Here is a 15,290-nt window from a genome sequence, read left to right as displayed (position 1 = left end):
GATTAAGAGGATATGATCGTCCTCATTCGGGAGCCGTTCCTCGAAACTTGTCCATCTCAAGAAGTAATTGGGTTATCTACTAGCATTCGTTGACGAAACATGCATATCCAAAAAAATAATTATTACCTCTGTTTTTAAAACCAAGAGCTCTGGTACATGCTTTGTCTTTGTTTCCGACCACGGGTTTTCAACCTTGCCAACAAAAGCCACGGTTCGAGAGTCTCCACCTTCTTTAAGCACCAACTACTGAGAGCATGATTGCCATTCTGAGTGTAATGTGCATTGTCCCAAAGTAGCATTATTTTTTGCATGATTGTGATATCGTTTATTCTAAAATCATTGTATCTAGTCGTCACTTAAACCTTGGAGGTGCCCCTGCATTTATGTTTTGCTTCACTAAAGGGGGCAAGCGAGATATCACTTTATTATATTTGCACACCATGCTCATTACAAATCTATTTGATGTTTCAGTACCATGTTGTAAAACTTTCAGTTCTTTGTGATTTTCTCACAAGGGAACTTAATTACTACAGATTCATTGTCTCAGTAAGCTTTTGTCATGTGGCTGTGAAAAGTTCTTATATGGTTAATAGCATGTCACCATAGAAATTATGCTTGTTATCATTTACCTACTCGAGGACGAGCAGGAATTAAGCTTGGGGATGTTGATACGTCCAAAACGTATCTATAATTTCTGCTTGCTCCATGCCCTTTTTGTGTGATATTGCTATGATATTTATGCACTTCCATACATTTTTGATCATATTTGGACTAACTTACTAATGGTTGCAAAAGTGCACAATATTCTTGTTTTACACTTTATTGTGTAGGAATTACTTGGAAATTGACAAAAACGCAAAAGGAGTCGTATTGGAGTAGGACTCTGACTTTCCTGAAATCTGTCTGAGAACTTTTTTTAAAGATGGTCACGTTCCGGCCCGAAGACGACGTCAAACGGAAAACAGTCTAGTTGCGAAAGTTGTGGGGAATTTCGAGGCGATGCTTCTGGATATAAAATTCGTCCAAATCGGAGTCCGGACGGCCGAGTAAAGCCCGTTTTACTGAGGCCCAAAATTTGATGACGGGAATCCGAGAGTCTATATAAAGAGAGGAAACCTAGGTCACCAAGGGCCACGAATTTTCCTCCTCCCGAGCCGCCGTCTTGGAGGGGAGGACCAGCACCATTGCAGCACCATCCACAAGGAAGAAGGGGGGCCAAGGAGCCGCTGCCCCCTAGGGCCCCCGCCGCCCCGAGGGCCGCCGCCGCCGCCTCCGTGGCTGCCGCCGGCCGTCTCCTCATCGCGGGGCTGCACCTCTCCATCAACACCATCATCAACCTCCTCCTCACCATGTCCATGTGTGAGTAGTCTTCTCCGGGGCTGTCCTACAAACCTCTGCGCTTGGAGGCCCAACATAGTCTACGAGAGTAGAAGCGTGTGTAGACATCACACACATTGCACGCTCATCCTCCTAAGCCCCAAATATTCCATGGCCACGTATTTCGACCCGGACCGTCAGTCGAACGTAGACTACACAAATGTCAAGAAGGTTCTTGATGATGTTCTCCCCGGCTACGCCAAATCTGGAGGCACCTTCAACCGGCCTATTCGTAAGTACGGCAAGCACGTGTTCTCCCACAATACGACGTTCTGCTGCGTCAAGCAGCCGCCTGGCGGTCAGAAGGGTGCCTACTACGCCATCCATCACATGCGGGCGATCGTACGGGACCATCATCAACTTCTGCTACCGAGTAAACTCAAAGATTGGGCCGCGAGCGTGTCGGCAATCCAGGACGCGGACATCAGACAAGAATTCTTTCGCATCCAGTCGGAGTTTGCGAAAATCATCCATCAAGATGTCCTTCGTACCTCGGGGCAGTTCTACCTCAGAAATCAACCGTCCAACAGTGACATCGACACAATGCTACAAATGCAGGCTGACAACGCCCGTTATTTCATGACTCCCACGATAGACGGCGGCTTCATCCACGCTCCGGTCCCTTGAGTCGAGTCAAAAGCAGTGATGCTGTGTCTAGTTCTGAAACATCGATTGACTCATGTTGTAATTAAACTTTAATGAACTTGTAGTATGTCTCTTTGGTTTCGAGAGTCGTTCAACTTAGATGTAATCGATGCTATTATGTCTTGCTTTTCTCTTCCGATCGTTCTGTTGCATACTTATATATTGCTTATGTATTGTCTGTGAATTGGTACTAACGACGTTTCGTTTGGCTAGTGCATAGCGATGTCGTCGTATGTCGTGTACAAGGGTAAGGTTCCCGGAGTCTACGACGACTGGGAGGAGTGTCGGAGACAGGTTCACTGATTCAGCGGTAACAGTTACAACGGGTACACCACTAGGGCCGAGGCCGAATCTAGATACGCCCGCTATCTAGCGAGAGAGGGGAGGGAGCGTTGGAGGAACCGGATGAAGACGAGTTTCATCGTGATGATGCTCATCGTGATGACCGCAACTCTCTTCTATGTGATGGTAGTTTAGATCATCGATATCGACTTGTAATGTGAAGACAAACTCGCTAATCGCGGTCTCGAGACTTGTAATATATGTTCTATCTTTGTTCGGTCTTTTCAATTTGGAGACTAATATGATGAATTGTATTCGGAGACTAATATGACGAATTGTATTCGGAGACTAATATGATGAATTGTATTCAGAGACTAATCTTCTATTGTATTCGATGAATCTGTTGTTGATGTGTGTTGTCTATATTTTGTCCAATTATACATTTTGTAACCTGTGCAAAAAACAGAAAATAAAAATAAATAAAAAACCCTAATATTCATAGTAATGGCGCATCACATCACAGTGCGTCATTAGTATGCCAAAGATACTAATGGCGCATCATCAAACAGTGCACCATTACTATGCCGAAGTTACTAATGGCGCATCTTTTTGGTGTGCGCCATTAGTATGCCAAAACACCTGGGTATACATGGCCCCTGGGAGGCATACTAATGACGCACTGTTGTATATACTAGGTGCATCTGAGGTGCGCCATTAGTATACCAGATACTAATGGCGCACCAGTGATGCGCCATTAGTGCCACGCCATTAGTATATTTTACTAATGGCGCACCACTAATACGCCATTAATGACCAAATTAGGTGCGCCATTAGTAGGCCTTTTCCTAGTAGTGGTGAGTGCATGTAACACAAGGAGACGCAGGTGTCGAAGTAGTAGAGATGTCTCCAATTCTCATTTCTTTTCAGCTGGCGGTGACGACTGACGAGTCACTCGCTCAGCTACCTGCCCGTGTCTTGTCTTTGCTCAATCGAGCTCACCTTGCTGTAGTCTAGTGTGAAACAAGGAGGAGTTGGCAAAGATGAAGAAGAGGAAAGGCCTCGATGATGATCGATGACACATCTCTGCATGAGTGAAAGTCTCGAATGCACGGATACTTCAGCCGACCAGCGTATCAGTATCGGATACCGTATCCGATACCGATACTCCTCCGATACGCCCCCGATACGTATCCCTAGAGTATCCGAGAATAAATGATTTAAAACAATTGCGATACTCGAAGGATACTTTGCCAGTATGTTTTGGATACTTTTCCAGCCCAGGTAAGAGCCCACTCAGCCCAGCTAAGAGGCAACCAGCAACCCTAGTGCCCCGATGCCCCCATCCTTTCCCTCACAGGGTCTTTCCTCCCTCCCGTGCTCACACCAGGCGGCGGCTGTGTCGCCAGCGGCAGGTCACCCAGGTCCCAGGGCCAGCGGTGGCGGCGGCTAGCTGGCGACAAGCTGCTCCTCCTCACCAACGTCCCCTCTCACGCAGCAGCCATCCTCCTCCTCACCAACGTCCCCTCTCACGCAGTAGCCATATATGTACACTTCTCTTCATTTCTCCTGCCCAGCCAAGTTCATCTCCTCTTCTTTCTTCTATGATCTCTGAAGATCTCTTATTCTCATCTCCCCAGATTGCTTTGAGTAGCTACAACGTATCCGTATTGGCACTTTTTTGAAATGACGAATTTACGTATCCGTATTGGCCCGATACTGATACCCGTATCCGTATCGGTGCATTCGAGGTGAAAGTTGCTATCAGCAGAAGCTGAGAGGGCGTCCAAGTTTTCGCGCTTGTTCTCAACACTACTGGAAAATTAGATCGATTTGTCCGGGCACCAATGGCCAATCTACGTACGTGTTGTATGGAAGAAAAGATTTAGCGAAAGATGGAGAAAGTGACGATGCATATCCATCAATCTCTGCCAATCGAAGCTGAGAAGGCGTTGAAGATCGTGTTGTTTCGGGTTCAATTGTAAGGCTGGTCATAGTGGGAAGTATCATACACTATCGTAGTGCATAGTATCATAGACTAGTATCGTAGGTGCTTTCATTTTTCGTCCCTCAATTCTTTCAAAAATATAGATATGGTCGCTCAATTTCAAAACCGGCAAAACTTAGTCCCTCAACTTTTAAAACTGGATAAGTTTGGTCCCTCGCGCCACTTCGGGTGGTTTTCTGCGGAGATGGAGTGGTATTGCCTCGGGCTGACAAGTGTGGGCCCCACCACATCCACCCAAAATTTTCACTCTGATTTCTCCTCTTTATCTCTATCACTTACATATAGACCCCACATGTAATGAGCACATGGTGGTTCGTGTGCGGCGCCGTCCAGTGGAGAAGACGAAGCCGATGCTCGCGGACGACCAAGCCCGGCCCAGGAGGCGGCACGCGGCAACGCGCATTGCCTCCTCTGCTCTGGCCGTGTAGGCTCTACTTCTGGCTTGAGGTCATGCATGCCTTCAGCCCTCCTTGTGGCCGCACGCGCGTACCGCCGCCGCTGCTGCTATGTTCGTGAGTGTGTTTTCCTTCTCGCTGGGTGTGTGCATGCTGTGTAGCTGCAGCTGCTATGTTCATGAGTGTGGTGCGCGTCTGTGATAAGGAAGAAGAAGATTCATGAGAGATTGCCACGTGGACGCGGACCTGGTCAAAACCACCCAAAGCTATACGAGGGACAAACTTATTCGGTTTGAGAAGTTGAGGGACTAAGTTTTGCTGGTTTTACAGTTAGGGGACCATTCTTATACTTTCGAAAGAATTGGAGGACGAAAAATATACTTTCCCCTTTATTGCCATGCATGACACATAGTAGAATAATATTTATTATGATACAGTATCTACCTATGTTACTATATCAGCTCTCTTTTCTTTAATTGTCTGCCACATAAGCAGTTTGCGAGTCCCCCGCTGTAGCCAGCCTAAGGGATCCGGCTTGCCTGCTCCCTCCTTATGCTCCCATCCGTGCTCCCACCTTATCCTACGGCTGTCTTTTTTCCTTTTTTTTTCTTTCTAATCTAATCATCTCCCCCCTGATTTTAAGGGGGTGGGGCCGGGCCTTATTTTGTTCCAATCAAATCAAGTCACGTATGCGGAAGCACGGATGAGCACACGAACGGGGAGCAGACAAGTCTCGTCCCAGCCTAAGCAAATTAGCATAGAAATCCCAACAACTCGTTGGGCCCATACAAAATTCGGGCATGCTTTGAGTATCATGGCATCTATCACCGGCATGCAATGGTTAACGGCAAACTATTAAACTAAAAGGTAGTGAAGTGGCAGGGTGGACCGGGCTGGAGCAGAACCCAAGTTTCTTTACCCTCCCGGTACAATTTTATTCTGAGGCCTAGTTTTGTAGCAACGAAGCTCCGCCACTGCTGTCAGTCTCGTGGCATGCAAGAAATTACGAGTTTGTGCTATCGTGACCAAGTGACACAAGTATACAGACATAAGAGTAACGCGTACAACCGTGGAGGGGTTACCGACGACTGTTGAACAGAAAGATACCAACATGACACATACATATATTTTGAAGCACATGGTGAAGTTAAATACTGAAAAGAAAAATATTCATTGAACATTACAATATTATTTGATTTCCAGCAAAGAGTGGAGTAAAAAACAAAAGACTCGACATGATAAGGACGCACGAAAGAGTGAAGATAACCAGTTTGAAGCAAGCTAATGCCATCCCGCAAAAAAAATGAAGCAAGCTAATGCCAATTTTGTGTTCATGAAAGTGCATCTTGAAAGAAAATCCTATAGCGGAAAAAATAAAGTAATAATCAGTGACGTTGAATTTATTGGAAAATATTTTGAGCATCACTTTAAAAATATTTATCGTCAGTAGCATTAATCATCTACGAAATTGCTCCAGACAAGATGATTTGCCCGATCTCTGCACGACCTGTAAATCCAGCGGCCGGTACCCTGCTCATTTTCATGCGCATGTCCGGCTGGATGTATGTGTCATCTGTGAATCGTCTGAATTCTGTCGTCCGCATAGCACTGCTGAATCATCTAATGTCTTTGTGGAAGATAACGGGTGATGCGACCAAAATATAGATATACATGTCAATGTGACAAACGTGCTTGATACTAGAACGAGCATTTTCTTCTCCTAAGCGAGGCTATAGTTTATGTTTATGCATACAATATAGATATCCATATCGATGTGATGCAGACGTGCTTGATACTGAAACTAGCATTTTTGTTCTTCTAAGCGAGGCTATAGTTTATGTTTATGCATTCAATATAGATATCCATATCGATGTGATGTAGACGCATTTGATACTAAAACAAGCATTTTTCTTCTTCTAAGCGAGGCTATAGTTTATGTTTATGTGTCCAACGTTTATCATCCGGTAATCCATAGCACTGACCATACAAATTCCTTGTTTGTCAATAATTGTCTACTAGCATAAGTTATTGTGCAAATATAGAACACCATAATCATTTCATAAGCACATTTGGTTAAGATGGCAACATTATGCAGGGTGGAGCATGATGAGAATTAAACATTCACCAAGCTATATATAGGAAGAGTTGAGAAGCAGCTGAGAGTTGAGGCACCAAGAGGTGATGAAAAGGATATTTATGATAATATAGAGTCGAATGCGAACATAAGCTGGCCGCAGAATAGAGGATATTGTGATGACATGCTTGAAAGATGATATTTGTCTCAAGTCATAAGTCATATGCGGTGTACACGATGTTTGATCACTATTTCTATGTCTATGTTTGGTGTTCTGTGGTAGCCGAGAGAAATTGGAGAAGGGTGCATGATTTTGGTGTAGGTCCTTTTCTCATCATTCTTACAAGAGTTATCTCACCTTTAGTGTGTTTCTTGATGTTCTTGGTTAAAGCTTCAACTTCATGGAGGAGGAGAAAAAAATCATCATTTGGAGCAATTCTGGCAAGCCTATATACTCTAAAAAACCACTCCTGCAAGATGAATTCATGAGAGTTCACCACGAATTTCATGCATTGCTAGGCAAAATCATAGCATTGCATTTCCTTCAACTTATTAAACTTCCGCGTATGGAGGTGGGCACAAGCTATATGGGTTTGTTGTTGAGTTGTAAGCAATATTATGCTGTTTCGCTTTTGCTGATTACAATTGGTTAGATTTTGCAAGCCGTCACTTTCCTGTGGGTTGTGCTGCCCTTCTCCTCTTCTCTGCATTTCTATGTGAAACCATCTATCACTCAGTAATGGTTGACTTGCCTTTTGAAACATACTGCCTTGATGTATTTTCTGCTTTCAAAATTTATATCACCTCTTTGAGTACTACTTACTGACACAGAAAAGTGTTCTTGTTCACAGTTCAGTGTGTTTCAATTTTCTCTCTCTTTTACTTTGTAGGCTGATTGATACAGATGATGTATGATGTGCTTAAGGGGATTGAGTAATGCAAGGGAACCTCATGTTGTCAAAAATGGAAGGATAAAAAGTGTAGCCGAGGAAGGCGGCACACACACACATCATGACACAAAATTGCATAATTCAAGGGACATATGATGTCTTTTCATCATGACATTGACATGTTAAACTAAAGGCGCTGCAAAACTCTAAATATATGCGAGATATGAGAAATGGGAGAAAAATATTGGCACCTGTACGACACAATTAGAAACTGTAGAAAAGGTGACATTTTATTGTGTGCATTTGTAAAGTTGAATGAACCGTTTAATATAATCTCTATAGTTATTTTGTTGCGGCAATAGTACGTGTTAGTTTAACCCATCAATACGAAAAAGTTCGTCCCTGCTGCAAGGCATAGCGAAGGTGAGGTGGGCATTATCCAGTTTTAAAGGAGAGGGCTCCTACGATAAATTCCACACTACAACGGCAAATCGAGCTGGAAAGGAAGGGCCCGAAAGGAAAAGGGAAAGGTGCGTCGTTGGGTGGGGGCTTTCGGTTGGCCGTGTGTTGGAGATAACATGGAGGATAGCCTGGACAACCAAATTTGTCCCCTACATATGGTCTGGATATGATGGAGTCCGGAGTGTCTAGACGATTGAATTTTTCGGAGCCTACAGGGCGCCCTTTTGATGTCCGAGCACGCACGGACGTATATGGGAGAAAGGAGCTTCGATCTTAGAAACAATTATTATCATTTGTTTGATTCATTTAAATGCATTGTAGCCCGTAGCAACGCACGGGCGTTCTACTAGTAAAACTAGGTGGTGAAATTGATCGTGGGTCACCAATCCTTCGGATGTAAATATCTTACCTCTGCAAGCAGTGGTTTTAGTGAGATGATGCATCTTGGGAAAGGAGGGTTAGGGAATGTGTACAAAAGGGCCTGCTACGAACCTCAAAGCAAAATTTTGTCGTCAATTGAGTTTCATCGGAATCAAAGCGGGAGATGACGGAACTCGTAGATAACCATCCTATGTTATCTTCACCATCATGATCTTAATAATTTTGTTGCTCGGTTATTCTTGCCACAAGAGTGAGCTCCTTCCAGTTAACGATTACATGCCAAATGGTAGGTTTGAAAGAGTTCAACATTGTTGGGATAAGAAAATACTCCCTCTGTCATGTACTAAAGTTTAGACACTTATCTTGGGATGGAGTGGGTAGCAGACTGGTTCACATATTTAACATTATAAAATACGTTGTATTTGGTCTTTCCTAGCTCCAAAATGATTGGGACAAATTAGGCATCTATCACGATATCAAAGCAATCAACTGCTCCTTAGGCATCTCCAACGATGATTGGATGAATTAGTTAAGTATTCAGTCATAATTGAGATGTTGTAATCAACACTAATAATTAATGTTTGTTGTTTCCTTATGGCATCTTCAACATGGACGCTTATTTCGCCCTTATATGTTCGGACACTTTAAGGCCTCTAATACAATTCCTCGTTTATCTGCATACCGTATTAGACGCCCGAAATCCCCGCACTCGGCCCCTAAATCGATGGAACAATAAGGTTGTCTGGATGTCTACATGCCCCACCTCGGTCCCACCCACCAGGGTCACTTTCCCCTCCCCATTTCCCTCCTCCCATGTGCATCTACCGAGCTGGCCGCCGCCCCTACCGCCCTCCAAGCTTCACCCCTCTTCCCCACGAGTCCATGGCGGCTGGACATCGAGTGCCAACACTTGTGCATGCGTAGGCCGAGCTCTTGTCCTGAAGCGAGCCTGTTGCGCCTGTGGGCTATGTAGGCCAGGCTCGGATCCGGCCCTGACCTGACGGCACCTCTGTGCGCGGGCTATGTAGGCATGTGCGCATATTGTGCTTGTTGTCATTGCGGCTTTGTTTCGGATCGAATTGCCATGTATCGCCGGACCAGCGACGCATATGATGTGTTTGGTGGAATGCTTGAGCAATTTGGATGGACACATAGGGAACATTTGAGCGATGGTGTTCTCGGTTGACTGTCGACGGACACGTCCGGACATGTCTACGAACATTTATTAAGAAAATACATTGGGAGGTGCTCTTATATGAACATGTGAGGAAGAAGGGAGAGCAGTTTTTTATAAGAAAAAGAAAGCGGAGGGAGACAGGTGGAAAGAGATGCATGTTTTGTTTCGCTGCTCGGCCTAAGTAGTCGTCGATCCCCTTGTCCGAGAATCAAGCTTTCCGCCGCGACATGGATTCGGGCAGCTCAGTGCGAGAGGTGGAGTCCTGCCTGGTAACGCCGATCGACGAGACGCCGCGGGAAGGGCTCTGGCTCTCGGCGCTGGACATCGTGCTGGCCAACAGGGGCCACACCCCGCTCGTCCACTTCTACAGCACCGCCGGCGCCGGCAGTGACGTTGCCGACGACTTCTTTAACGTTGCCAGGCTCAAGGAGTCCATGGCGAGGGCGCTGGTGCCCTTCTACCCTCTCGCCGGCCGCCTCGGCGTCGACTCTGCCGGACGGACCGAGGTCAACTGCAACGGGGAGGGCGCGCTCTTCGTGGTGGCTCGCTCTGACCACACCCTCGAGGACTTCGTCGATCCCACGCCGTCGCCGGAGTTAAGGAGGCTGTTCGGTCCCCGCGTTCATCCGTCGTCCATTGTATTGGCCGTGCAGGTCCGGGTCCTCCTTGCTGCTTCATTCCATTTCTCGCAAAAATTAACATTCGTGCGGTGTACGTAACGTACCGGGGCGTGGATGCGTGCGTGCGTGCAGGTGACCTTCCTCAGGTGTGGCGGCGTGGTCTTAGGGACGGCGGTGCACCACGCCGTCGTGGACGGCGCCAGCACGTTCCAGTTCCTGCGGACGTGGGCAGGCTACTGCAGGGACGGCGAGAGCGCCGCGGTGGATCCCCCGTGCCACCACCGCGCCCTCCTCCGCGCGCGGTCACCCCCGGTGATCCACGCTGAGACCATCCGCATGTTCTGCAACGAGCTAATCATGCACGAGCAGGGGTCGTCGTCGTCAACAGGGACGACGACGTCGTCGACAGTCGTGACCCGGATCCTCACCGTCTCCAGGGACCAGCTACACGCCCTCAAGCGCCTCTGCGGCGGCGCCAGCACGTTCTGCGCCGTGACGGCCCTGGTGTGGCGGTGCGTCTGCGTCGCCTGGCCGGGTCTGCAACCGGACTCCACCACGCGCATCAACTTCCCGGTGGACATCAGGCGCCGCCTGACGCCGCCGCTCCCGGACGGCTACTTCGGCAACGGGGTGGTCAACGTGTTCGCCACCGCCGCGGTGAAGGACGTGGTGTCGCAGACGCTGGCCTCCGTCGCCGGCCGGGTCAAAGCCGCCGCGGACCGGGTCGACGACGAGCTGCTGAGGTCGGCGGTGGACTACTTCGAGGAGGCGGCGAAGCAGGGCGTGCGGCGGCGGGCGGAGGACAGGGGGAACCTGCCGGAGACGGAGCTGCGGATGAACAGCTGGTTCCGCATCCCCGTGCAGGACGCGGACTTCGGGTGGGGGCAGCCGCGCGCGATGACCCGGGCGGAGGCTGTGCGCGGCGGGTGGGTGTACCTGTTGGCCGCCCGCGCCGACGGCAGCGCCCGCGTGCTCATCTCCTTGGAGGCGGCGACTCACCACAAGTTCCAGCAGGCCGTCGCCGATGTATGCCAACTTCTTGCCAATGAACGTCCTAAGCTGTGACAATATATGCATCCGCTTAATGTGTGGATTAATTTCGTAGACGTATGATCTATCGGGCAATTTCAGCTTGCTTTTGTGCGTTTCGGTTGAATCCGTTTTTATATACAAGTCTTTGCTTCTCAGTCGACTGAGATTTGGATGTTATATTCGTCAGATGCTACCTCGAGATCTGTGCATTTTTTCTCTTTGAACTTTTTCCTTTCTCTCTTCGTTCGAAATTACTTGTCGGAGATAGATAGAAATGGATATATCTATTTATAATTAAAATACGTCTAAATACAATCATTTCTCCGACAAGTATTTTCGGACAAAGGAGTACTTGTTATGTCACTTGACTGAGACTTTCTTTTAGTCTACTTGACTGAGACCTGATCATAGGCAGTTTGACCCGGGTTTGTCCTCGGGCCTGGTTTGGGCTTTGTTTTATAACCCGAAAGGATATATAGGCTAGGTTTGGACTACATTTTTAACATTTTGGGCCGGGCTTACACATCTTAGAACGGAAAATAGAGTTTGGACTGGGCTCTTGCACTTGCATTCTGACTGGGCTCAGGCTGAAGAACAAGCATATCTTTGGGCTTTGGGCCGGGCTCTGGCTTGGGTTTATGGCTTGGCCTTTTTTATGCATGGCTCGAAAACTTAGGAAGTGATAGGAAATTTGGGTCCCTGCAAATTCCGGCCCTGTGCGGCAGCACGGGCTGCATGCCCTGGGGCCGGCCCTGCTCGCCAGGTATTCGTATTAGAATTTTCTAGTTCGTTAGATGTTGGTCGCCATTTGTGGCTGGGTTTACCCCATGACCAGTTTGTTATTCCTGTAAACCAAGCTGCTACTTCGCAATAAAGTTTTGGTTTACCACTAAAAAATGGTATTCGTATTAGTTTGTCTTAAAAAAATGTATTCATACTCCTGATGGAGTATTAGTGTTTCATTCCAATATTTTATGTGCATCTTTGGTTGACGGGTAACAAACACACTGATGCATTCAACATGCGGCCGGTGTGAAGAAGACGAAGAAAAGAGTTTGGCAAAGATGGAGAAAGTGACGGTGCATATCCGTTTTGGTCAACTGAAACCAAAAAGGCGTTGAAGATCACGGTGTTGGTATGCTACGATAAATTTATTTTTGCGGGATGGCATGTGCTACGACAAATTAACTCGGAAAACTGTCATCAACTTGATCGGTCACATGCATGCATAACTGAGTTGGTATGCTTTGGGAGAGGCGATGACGACGACGAACTTTCAGCTTGTTTCAGTGCTTGTAGTCGTCGCTAAATGGTCTACGAATCTGGATGTAATTTTAATTATTTTCGATGTTTGATGTACTGACATGATTGAAAAATGATTAGCTTGAAAATTTCTCGAAAAGAAAAATCTATGTGCGAAACTGTAACATGGCCTCTATAATATCACCGGCATGCAATGATTAACGGCTAATTTAAGGCAAGTGGCTCGTGGCATGCAAGAAAGTACTACGTGCGCGCGGCGGCCTCAAGGCCGGCCGGACGATACAAGGAAGATCAGTCGTGGACTATCATGCCACGAAAGCCATGTTAACAAGGAAGATCAGTTGTGGACTATCATGCCACGAAAGCCATGTTAACATGATTTTCGTCGTCAATGGAAAGCTCGGCAATGCTTTACTTTTACTTTTCATTTAGTAGCTTTGCAGGTGTATGTTTGTTTGATCTGGATAACGCCTAAATGTATATACGTGCATGTATATATGCCTGTCGATCTCAGACACATTCAGTTAGCTTGAAAGCAGATAGATAGGTGGACATGTGCAGCTAGGCTAGCAACGGCCGGGAGCAAGGAGAGGAAAGGTATAGGCTGCGATTAGCCCAACGAGAGGAAGGAATTTAATTAACCAGAGGATTCCATTCGCACCTTGCTTGATTCGTATCGTATGTATGTACTCCTTCCGTCTAGTGAAAAGAAAATTTTAGGATAAATTATGGAGTGGAGTAAAAAAATACATTAGAAAAGTGCAAACCATCATCCCGACCCTCATTAATTACTCAGCATCCAATGAGCTCGGCGCATTTATAAATTAAGGAGACCATATGTAGAATGTTTGTTGGATCTGGCTAGCCAACTACTAATTACTAATAAAAATATGTCATCAGATCGGTGAGGTAGAAAGGAAGTCTTGCTAAGTTTTTCCTGAAATTCAAAGTATGCATTTTACTGTTTATATACTACTTGCTTTGGGTCAAGATTGTCGAACAGATCAGTAGGATCAGATTGTCGAACAAAATATTAATTCATTTTGAGATAGAGGAAGTACCTTTCTAGGGGTTGTCATAATACATTTATCGAACATATCCCTCGGATCAGATAAGCATTGATTGACGAGGACTAAACTTCGTCTTGAGATATTGATCTTCTTCCCACTCTAGTCCATTGGCACTGCACTTACGCTCAGAACCAACATCTTGGTTCCTTTGATGTCTTCCTCGCTTGTGTGCAATTTTCTCAAAATGCTTACTCCGGGCAAGACTTTTGTAGACACATCTTTCTATAATTTCTTTCAATAAATTGTTTTCTTGCTCAAGTGTAACTTGACTTAGAAAATCATTAGTGGAATCGATAGAATCACTAAAAGTAACAACCTTGAATTTAGCATTGTTATTGTTACTACTACACAAGAGAAGTTGGTTGGCAATGTAAGAGGAACTATTCTTTCCAAGGTCGTCGTTGATAGCTTTCAAGAAATCTTGCTCTAAATTGAGCTTCTCGAAGCAGCTTCTCATGAGACTTCAAAAGCTCCCTATGAAGTCGGGGGGGGGGGGGGGGGGCATTGCCCCCCTGGCTGTGTAGACTTACTGCCATACAACGTTATCCTAGCCGAGAGTGGACGCGCTACTACTTATACCTTATTGATGGATGACTATAAATAGAAGAACCCTGGAACTCTCCTTACCTTGTTATATACTAGCAAAAATGCCGTGTGTTGCAATGGGAGAAGCAAACCTTCCATTTTAGTTCGTGAGTCCGTGCATTGTTATGGAAAAACACTCATGTATGTGGTGATATCCAGATTCATCTTAACAAAAACTTAATTATCTATTTGTTAAAGTTTCATACATGCATTTGTCTACATAAAGAGATACATAGCTGAATGCCCGTGCATTGCTATGGAGAAAAAAATCAACTTGTTTATTTCCCAATTAATGCAAGGCACCTTGATCACCCTGAACTCTCTTTTCACCCAAGTAACATAAATCTACACTTTAGTCGCGACTCACGAGCAACGCCGGAAAAAAGTCTCTGATGAAAAAAACTATAGACCAAAGGTACTTTGGGATGCTAGTTTGGGAACAGGGTATGTATTCCCGCCCTTGACAACCTAAATTTGTTTATAGCCTCCTAGATATTTCCGGAAACATCATACATCAATATCATGGTTAGCAATATCAAATGTGGTATTGTCTGAATCTCAATGCAAAAATTCAAAACATGCATCCTAGCTACCTACTTCTGCTTCTCAGCTTCACATATATTTAAAGTAAACACCTGAGCATTTTTGCCATGCTGAGAAATTAAATGGGGTTACATTAGCAATGCAGTAGACCAGACAAAATCTGAGTTTATACATACACTACAATCCATTCTGATCTATATGTTGGAGTTACCCAAACAAATATTAATAATATCAGTAGGCCTGATCAACATATATAATAGAAACAAACAAACAAACAAAAGTACCATAGCACCACAAATCTTCACATACAATATTACCTAACTAATATCGCAGCTCAAATTCTTATGCCGCTTTTACCATTTATTTCCTTTGTTTCCTCCTTCCCATCAGGCCAAAGGCCCATTTGGCCGACACAAAAGCCCATCCGGCTATTATGACGCACGAAGAAACGGACCGGATCCTCAAAAAAGAAAAAACAGGTGCTGCTAG

General features: G+C 45.7%; 1 protein-coding gene across 1 annotated transcript; it reads left to right on the top strand.

The window, feature by feature from the left end:
• The first annotated feature begins 9,906 nt into the window (after positions 1-9,906).
• LOC123191359 (putrescine hydroxycinnamoyltransferase 1) lies at positions 9,907-11,373 on the top strand. The gene is made up of 2 exons (XM_044604130.1): positions 9,907-10,341; positions 10,441-11,373. The coding sequence occupies exons 1-2, from the start codon at positions 9,916-9,918 to the stop codon at positions 11,371-11,373; spliced, it is 1,359 nt and encodes a 452-aa protein (XP_044460065.1). The 5' UTR covers positions 9,907-9,915.
• Positions 11,374-15,290: the final 3,917 nt, after the last annotated feature.

This window comes from Triticum aestivum, chromosome 2A (assembly GCF_018294505.1).
Source record: "Triticum aestivum cultivar Chinese Spring chromosome 2A, IWGSC CS RefSeq v2.1, whole genome shotgun sequence".
NCBI lineage: Eukaryota > Viridiplantae > Streptophyta > Magnoliopsida > Poales > Poaceae > Triticum > Triticum aestivum.
The sequence above is the reverse complement of the archived record's forward strand: the minus strand, read 5'-3'. Positions and strand labels throughout refer to the sequence as shown.